At 27.6% G+C, this 9,329-nt stretch overlaps 1 protein-coding gene across 1 annotated transcript; it reads right to left on the reverse strand.

Annotated features, from left to right (window-relative positions):
* Window positions 1–2,269: 2,269 nt before the first annotated feature.
* LOC107456468 (L-xylulose reductase-like) lies at window positions 2,270–9,279 on the reverse strand. The gene is made up of 3 exons (XM_016074340.4): window positions 8,650–9,279; window positions 5,803–5,923; window positions 2,270–2,663 (listed from the first exon to the last, which is right to left on the reverse strand). Exons 1-3 carry the CDS (start codon window positions 8,797–8,799, stop codon window positions 2,557–2,559), a joined length of 378 nt encoding a protein of 125 aa, XP_015929826.1. The 5' UTR covers window positions 8,800–9,279; the 3' UTR covers window positions 2,270–2,556.
* Between the last annotated feature and the right edge of the window lie 50 nt (window positions 9,280–9,329).

Consider the following 9,329-nt stretch of genomic DNA (forward strand, 5'->3'; position numbering starts at 1 on the left):
TAATATTGAAAGTGAAACATGCATGTTTGTATATAAGGTTGGGGAGTATGCAGCATTAAGATTTGCTTAACAATACCTGACTGTTTATTATCCCAGCTGTAAAATAGCACTCATTATGCTAAAAAATGTAAAATAACACAAAATATTGTCAGCATCAAATAAATACATCATTATTCAATGTGAAATGGTTTATTATAAATTATTCTAACATTAAATGAAGGATGATGCTTCATTATTAATAATAAACAATACTTTATAGGTTTCTATTCTACTTATTAGTAAATCAATACATTTCATTGTCAAATAATGGGTATTGATGGTTCACCAATAGCAATCATTCTTTGATCGTTGTAGTTCCTTGATTAGTACTAAAACAACATTTTCCATCCTGAATTGGTGGAAGTTGTTTTCCCAAGAATTTTAAACATAGCATGTTGGCCCGCCAACATATAGTAAAATATCACCATCCAACATCGAATGATGGAAGTTTGTTAGCTCATCGAAATCCATTACCACATGATGGAAATAGTTGGATGTTGATTAATTATTATTCCACTTTAGAAACATTAATTAAGATTAAATTAAGGTAAAATTAAGATTAAATATTAATTTGATTTTATAATATTATAATTATTATAATATTATGATATTATAATATAATTATTATTGGATTATAAAGAATTAATAAAAACTACAAATATTTATTATTAAATTCATTATCAGGGCATTAGGTTATTTGCAAAATATATATCGTTACATTAAAGGATTTATTTTGATTCCATAAGTTCATTAGGTTCACTTTAGGATAAATAAATTAAATCTGCAGGTTTATTTTAATAAATTTAATAAACAGGTTCATTTTAATAATATCATTTTAATAAGCAGGTTCATTTAATTTAGAATTTTAATAGACGCTTTTTATAACCTTTGCAACAAATTTGATACCTGACATCATGCTAGTGATTATGTTATTATATGATGATATAATTTCATGATGCTTATGAAAATTGTTAAAACTTATTAACTTTTAAAGTCATAATTAAACTGATTCATAGCTTTTATCGATATTGTTATTTCAAAAGCGTTTATACCAGAACTTGAAAACCCTTATAAAAGGATGATACCCATTATAAGATTTATCATTCTTAGAAAAACTTTGTTTGCATGAAAAATTGTTTTGAAAAAATAATATTAAATAAAATATAAATTAAACTATGTTTTTTGGAATGCATCTGAGAATATGTGTTATGTGTTCTTTTTTTTAATCTAACATTGTACTATTATTGCACAGTTATATTTAATTTTATAAAAAAAGAAATTTTCATAACTTAATAATAACAATTTATGAACAATTACAAGCTAGGGTGAACTAGCTTGTTGTAATTGCGGAATACAAGATACATAAGTAGATGTTCTCTGTTTAATTGGTCGTTCCAATAATTATCTTTTTTCTTCTTTATTTCAAAATAATTATAAAATACATATGATTAAATAATTTAAGCAACCTCTAGAGTTATAATTACAACCCCGACACAGGTTGTCCACGTTTCACGCACTTTTCAAGGTTTTACGATGGACAAAATACATAAGTAGATGTTCTCTGTTTAATTGCTCTTTCCAATAATTAGCTTTTTTTGCTTTATTTCAAAATAATTATAAAATATCTATGATTAAACATTTTAAGCAACATCTAGTGTTATAATCACTTCCCAGGCACAGATTATCCATGTTTTTGCACTTTTCAAGGTACTACAATGAAAAAAGTTTTTGTATCGAATTACTGCAAAAAGAACTGGCACCCAGAGTGCCGGTACTTCATATCGCGAAATCCATTTTCTCTGGAACATGTTACGGAAGAAAAACTACGATATTCCATAAATTTTATAGTAATACTTACCGTTAAATCACTGAACTACTCTAATTTGATAAATAAATATCATTGCAATAATAATATTTTACGGTAGAAATGGATTTTACGGTGAAATGTATTTTACAAATAATGCTTCCAAAGTGCAGGTACTTTATATTGCAATTTGATACGAAAATTTTAACGTTGCTCTCGCGTTACTGTACAGAAATAACCAACTGTCTTTCAAAAAAGTTTATTTACACATTTTTCAGTATTTCCATGTCATTGTACAGTAAGAAAAATAACAATCCTGTTTCTTGACTTACTTTATTAGTCATTCAATCAGTCATAGTCGAATTGTATAATTTTTTGTAATTCTATTCGAAAAATTTATTTAAAATTAAAAGAAAAGAAAAACAATTTTTAATACTGTTTCATATTTATTGCTCGAAATAAAATTTTCATACGCTTAATATAAGCAAATGATCTCATTAAGTTAGTTAATCAACTAATTGTAGCAGTTACACACGTAACAGATAAGCATTTCCTATATGATCAATCTGTTTTTATAACTTTGAATTTAGAACATGGCAAACGAAATAGCAATTTAAATAACATATAACGTGACATATTTACTTATAGATAATGTATTACAACTAAGATGCGAATCTGTGCGTTTTATTTATTTTGAGGTGAGATGTGCCGCTTTAAAATGTGACAGAAAAGCCACCATCAATTGGTATCGACAAACCAGATATCATCGCTGCTTTGTCACTTAGCAAGAATAGTACTGGATAACTAACATCTTCAACTTCTGTAAAAGAATAAAATGTTAATTGACTCATCAAAATATATGAGTGCAAGTGAAACATATAAAAGTTAGAAGAATAATTTGCATGTTTACAAATTCAGATTTTTGTTTTTATAACTACTTCCTGCCCAATACTTTAAGCGTTTCATCATTGTATATATATATATACAATAAAAAATAATCAATCAAAAATAATCAGTAGAATGGAGTGAAATATAATTTAAAACTGTTTTTTGGTTTAGATGATTGTTTTTTGGTCTGGATTGGTTTTATTAATAATTATTAATAATATATTAATTTATAAATAATATATGTATTATTAAATTTGAAAATTTGATAATGCATTTTTAAATTACTTGATACACATTACTTTAAACATTTGATATTAAAGCATCAGCAGATCTTTTGAATGAAGTATATCTAAAATGTACTCTTTAGTTTACATGGCTAATTTTTTAATTGGGATAGTTTATTAACATTATACAGCAAATATATTATTAAATTTTCAAGTTTATTAAGTTTCTTTTATATCTATTTAATATACATTACTTTAAACATTTTATTATTTTAATGAAGCAATATTTTGCAACTAAATTTATCCACGTTTTTGAGGGAAGTATATTTAACAAACTAACAGTATATTTAATGAAGTTCACAACGCAAAAATTTGTATTGTAGTTTTGATATGTGTACACGGCGAAATCAAAAACTCATTTATTTAAATATTTTTGATTGGACCTTTGAATGCTTACGTAATAACTATAATCTAAATGTCTCGAAATACAAGTTTTAAATATAATTCATTTGTGCTCGCTATAGTAATCACTGATATTTTTTTATCAGGGATTGCTCTGAATCATTTAAGGTTGACATCAGATTTTTGACTCATAAAATCTGGAAGAAATGTGTTTCTAAGTACAGTCCGTCAGTGTAGAAGTAGTATAAGTGTAGTGTAGTCGAGTGCAGAACCCTTAATGCTATTTGTAGTTTTATTTTGTTTCTCAACATATTTCAGGCTTCGATTACACTGTTTAAAAAATTATAGGGCTGTTTCATAAAACTCGCTCATCTACAACTATTTATTATTTTTTATAGCTTAACTTAATGAAAATCGAAAACTTTTAACCGTAAGATTTCATAAGTTTAACGTCAAATTATCTTGTGATTTATCTATTTTCTTGCCATTCATCTTTATATTATCTATACTTTTGAAAATATGAGAAAATTGATTCATAAGTTTAAAAAATTAAAAAAATTACAAAATTAAAGTAAAATAAAAATATTATGACTGATTTCCTAATTTTAAGAAACTGTTCAACGCATTTTCTTCAAATTTTGAACATAAATTCATCTTAAGTAAAAATGATTAAACCTCATAATTAAGAAAATAACTTTTCAAGCTCTACAGTTCCTAAAAAATATTCAAAATTTTTTTTTAATATTAATCCCATTGTAAGTAATTGCAAATAAAATTACAGAAAAAAGTAACGTCACTGAAAGCGCCATTACTTTTTACTGTATAATCCATTTTTACCGTGAAGTTTAAGAGAAAAAAAATGTGATATATAATTGGGTTAGTATTATTCCCTGTAAAAACCATGAATAACTATAATTAAATAAATAATATTGTTAATATTTATAGTAAAAATGGATTCTAAACATGCAGTATTCGAGGTGCCTGTACTTTCTACCGTAATTTTATCCTGAATTTTTTATTATGCAGAGCCTTAGATTCAAGAGCCTGCAATTTTCGTTCTTTTTTCTTACTAAAATATTTGTAAAAAAATATTTCTCCAATTACGCTACGATAAACGCTACAGCTACGATAAACTATTATGGTGTTAAAGAATCGAAGTTCATCAACAGTAAGACATGCTTATTCACTAAAAAATACATTTTGTGTTTCAAATTATCGTTTTCTCCTTTCCGCAAAATAAAAGACAAACAAATAAATATATTAAAAAATCAGAATGAATAACGTTCAATCTAATGACCGAATTTGCACATACTGAAATGAAGCAACGCGATGGCTCAGGTAATAGAGCGTTCGCCTTCCAATGAGGTGAACCAGGTTCGAATCCCGGCGATGGCTGGTCGATACGAATTACGCACCCGATTTGCACCAACCACACTGATGACGTGAAATATCCTCAGTGGTAGATGGATCATTGATTAGAGTCCCCTTGCCGTCAAGCTAACCGCGGTAGGTTCTCGTGATCTTCCTCTTCATGTAACGCAAACGTGGTTTAGTTCCTTCCAAAAGTCCCCCACGAAGGCAAATTCTTCACAATACTTGATCCAGGAGTTCCCTTGTCTTCTGGATTGGGTTCAAAATTACAAGGCTACGTAGTTGAACTTTAGTAGTCATAAACCCAAAAATTGGGTCGGCTGTTCAACAGCGGTTATAAAATAAAATACGATACTAAAACTGAAGGTTTGAGAGCCTGACCTCAAATATGATAATTAACTAGTGCAGTCTATATTTTAAGTTACGAAATCAAGCACAAGAGCGTACTTTTTTTGAATTAATATATCGATTAAAATCGAATCAGTCGCTTATAATTATATAAGTTACAGTAGTATGTAAAATTTTATAATATTGCGAAATGTTATAATGCGTTATAATATATTATGACCCATTATGCACGGAGAAAAATTCTGGTCAAATTACTGCATGTATAGTACTGATATTTCTGGTAAAAATGTTCATCAGCCAAAATTTACGGTATTTAAACCATTCAGTTTTTTTATATTCTTTGTTGATATAGTAGCGGTTTACCAGAAAGTTTTGTCTTCAAAATTACAGTTCTTATTACCATACATTTAGCAAAAAATAAGAAAAAAAAACTGAAAAATACATTTAACCGAATAAGTTTTTTCGTGCCATGCTTTCAGAGATCGTGATAAAATTACCAAATTTTATCGCATATTATTAAACCAGATTTTATTGTTAATCTTGCGAAAGTAAAGTGCGACAAAAACTCAAAGTGCGACAGTAAAAATTACCGAGCTTTTTGGTGTTCCCGGTGAACTAGAAACTCGATATATTTTACCATATTGTGGTAGTTTTCCTCATGCGTTTTTTCCTCAGCTCATTATCAGAAAATTTCTTTTTTTCGTATTATATATTAATTATTCTTACCATCAAATCTTCGAAGAGGAGTTCTTTCTTTCATTGCAGTGATAAGTGCATCTCCTGAATTTAAAAGTTCCTCCGCCATTTTTGTACGCACAAAGGTTGGGTTGACGGAATTCACTCTAACCTGAAAAATTAACAGTACAATTTTTAAAGACATCGAAAACTGTACATGAAATCGCAATGTGGATAGTTTATTCAATTTATTTTTTTACATTGTTTAATTTAATATTTTTATGAAGGTGTGTACATCACAACTTTGTGTATATATAAAGACGGTGTTTAATAATAAAGAAATTATTTATACTAAAGAAAATATTTGTTGGATTCTAGCAAATTAATTTAAGAACAAAATATGAGTTAATTCATGATAAAACTTATATATACGTTTTAAGTACAAGTCTCTCAGTAATTAATTTGACTAGATTAATTTTGTTCGCATTAATAAATTAATTTTATTAAAAATCAATTTATTAAAAAATTATTAATTATTTAAAAATTCAGGTTTCATTTCAATAAGAAGAGAAATGCATTCAATGAAATTATATTACATATCACACTCAATAAAAATTTCTTTATGTATATTTGCATTGAATAAGAATGCATACAATAAGGAGAACTTTTATTAAGAACGAAATTCTGTTAGAAATTTCATTAAATATAAATGTAGGAGTATATTCAATAAGATCTATGTTAAGTTTTGAAATTTCGAACTACTTACAAGCTTATTCCGTATATCAACATGTAGCTTTAAGAAGTCTCAAAATACCTTATTTTATGAAGAAATGAAGACTAATATTGAAAATTACGAAACGCTTTCTATTACAAATATGTTTTATAGTTCTAATTCGTCAATAAAATTGGGGAACAATTTTTTTTAAATGTTTTCTGTTACATGAGATTTTTTAACAAATCGTGAATACTTTCGTATCGGATATTTCATATTCGTAATCAGATTCTTTTTCCAAGCTATAGTTTCTCTTTAAATTACATTTTTATACTTCTTTTGTATAAATGTACAAGTGTAAAACGTTGTATATAACAGGGAGACACGCAACAACTTCTTGGGGAGTTATGACACAAAATTAGGTTTAAAACTACATAAGAACCGAAGCCCGGAAATGTCATCCGCTACTGGAAGCGCAACATTTATGTGACTCCCTGCTGTGTATGACGCTTTTAAACTAAAATAAACTAACAAAAATGGACTATAATCGTGCCAATAACATTATAACATTAACATTATAACATTAGCATTGTAACATTAACATTATAACATTAACATTATAACATTAGCATTATAACATTAACATTATAATATTGACATTATAATATAACATTATAACATTAACATTGTAACATTAACATCATAATATTAACATTACAACATTAACATTATAACATTGACATCATTACATTAACATTATAACATTAACATTGTAACATTAACATTATAATATTAACATTATAACATTAACATTGTAACATTAACATTAGAACATTAACATTATAACATTAACATTATAGCATTAACATTGTAACATTAACATTATAACATTAACTGTTAAACATTGTTTAACAATCTTAAAAAATGTCTTTGAGTGAAAGACATAAGTGGCAAAAATGTAAGACTAGAAGTATTGCTTTGCAACAAGAAAGAAATTGCATAGACTGATCCTAAAGGAGCAGATTATCTCGAGGAGCAGCTTTGGAGAACTGACGTCACGAGGTTAGGCTGAATTTTCCCCCGCAGCGACACCTGTCAGCTGAGTTCCCGAAGTGCCACAGAATTCAACAAAAAGTAATGGCAGCGTGGGAGTGAGGGATTCTTTTCTTTCCCCCTGTTTTAGAACATTCATTCGAAGTTGATTTTGGGCCCCCTGATGTACGTTCGGTGCATCAGGGAGGCGTGCAGTCCTGTTGTAAAAGTTTTAAGATGCCGACAATTTCTTTTGTGAGAAGATAATCCTTTTTCATCTTTATTTGTGTAAAATTGAATCTACAAGTGATGGCCTGTGTGGCGATATTTTTGTTGATAATATTATAATTTACATTTTTTTTAATAATTTAGTGAGAATAAACATGGTGAGTTTTAACATTTCAGTATTTGTTTTATCTGTCTCATGTACTTTTTAACTCAAAGCAATCCATTCCTTTTCAGCGTCTATTTATTTTTCTTTCAGGTTAATTTAGTCTAGGCTTATTTCGACAACGCAATCTATTTACCATTATACTTTTTGGCCATTTTTCTTAATAAGATGTTACTTATCCGTTTATAGGATATTGTAATTCTAGTATTTTATAATTGATCATTCTAAATTAATTCTTTAATCTTCTGTATTACTTCTTAGACATTTTCCCCTAAGCTTTTAAGTAACAGCCCTTAATATTAACATTATAACATTAGCATTGTAACATTAACATTATGATATTAACATTATAACATTGACATTATAACATTAACATTATAACATTAACATTGTAACATTAACATTATAATATTAATATTATAACATTAACATTATAACATTAACATTATAACATTAATATTATAACATTAACATTATAACATTAGCATTGTAACATTAACATTATAACATTTAAACAAAAATAGATAAAAAACGTTAGTCTTTAAAAATAAAAAGGAATTGGAGCAAAACTATTTTTAGATTTAAAATTCCCATGCTCGAATTAGGCAAGTTGAATAAATTCTACAAAAAATTTGTCACAAATAAAATATTTAATTTATGAACATATAAAGCACATAAAATATGAAATATCTCTATAAAATATCGAATTGTTTAAAATATTATGTATATATATTTTGAATGCGTGGTGATAAATATTACTCACTCCGTAAGGTCCAAATTCCACAGCCATGTTTCTCGTTAAGGAATCAGTGGCAGCTTTAGTGGCTCCATAAACCCCGTAATTAGGAAAACCCCTTAAGCTGGATATACTAGATATATTCACAATCGATCCACCTTCACCTTTCTCTTTCATCCCTTTAAAGACCTCCTGAAATACAGTTTATTGTAATTCCTTCAATATTACGAAAGGTTATTCTGCTTCAAGCTTATCTCTTAATTCGAAGTTTTTAAATTTAAATCTCCGCATGGATTTACATCACTGAGCAAGTTGAAGTTGTGAAACAAAAATTGGAGCAGTAAGTGGGGCATAATGACACAAGAAAATTGTGATACTAAAAAGGTTCACACTTTTTTACAAGCATTTCTTATAGGGTGCCCCAAAGTTAAAAGACGATTAAAAAAAAAACAACTAAAAAAATGGAAAGAGATAGGTTTGTTCGATTGACTACTTAAGAAACGAGGATTCCTCTCACTAAGTTTCAAAATTAACTTAATAGTTCGTCAATAGCTGTCGGTAGAATGCTTTAAAAATCACACTATTTGCTATAGTGGGCTGCATTTTGATAAAAAAAAGTTAACAGTCACTCATACAAAAACACATTGAGACTGGTCTAACCAGGGACTAATATAGGGGAGTAGTATACAGCGAGGTATAAGCTACGG

Source organism: Parasteatoda tepidariorum, unplaced genomic scaffold, assembly GCF_043381705.1.
Source record: "Parasteatoda tepidariorum isolate YZ-2023 unplaced genomic scaffold, CAS_Ptep_4.0 HiC_scaffold_1505, whole genome shotgun sequence".
NCBI classification, from domain to species: Eukaryota; Metazoa; Arthropoda; class Arachnida; order Araneae; family Theridiidae; genus Parasteatoda; species Parasteatoda tepidariorum.

What these genes read in the sequence shown, in the direction of transcription:
- LOC107456468 (XM_016074340.4), bottom strand. Translation starts at nt 8,799, where the DNA reads ATGAAAGAGAAAGGTGAAGGTGGATCGATTGTGAATATATCTAGTATA. An exon ending in TGGAATTTGGACCTTACGGA is followed by an intron (nt 5,924 to 8,649) that starts GTGAGTAATATT and finishes TTAATTTTTCAG; the next exon opens with GTTAGAGTGAATTCCGTCAA. An exon ending in TCCTCTTCGAAGATTTGATG is followed by an intron (nt 2,664 to 5,802) that starts GTAAGAATAATT and finishes ATTCTTTTACAG; the next exon opens with AAGTTGAAGATGTTAGTTAT.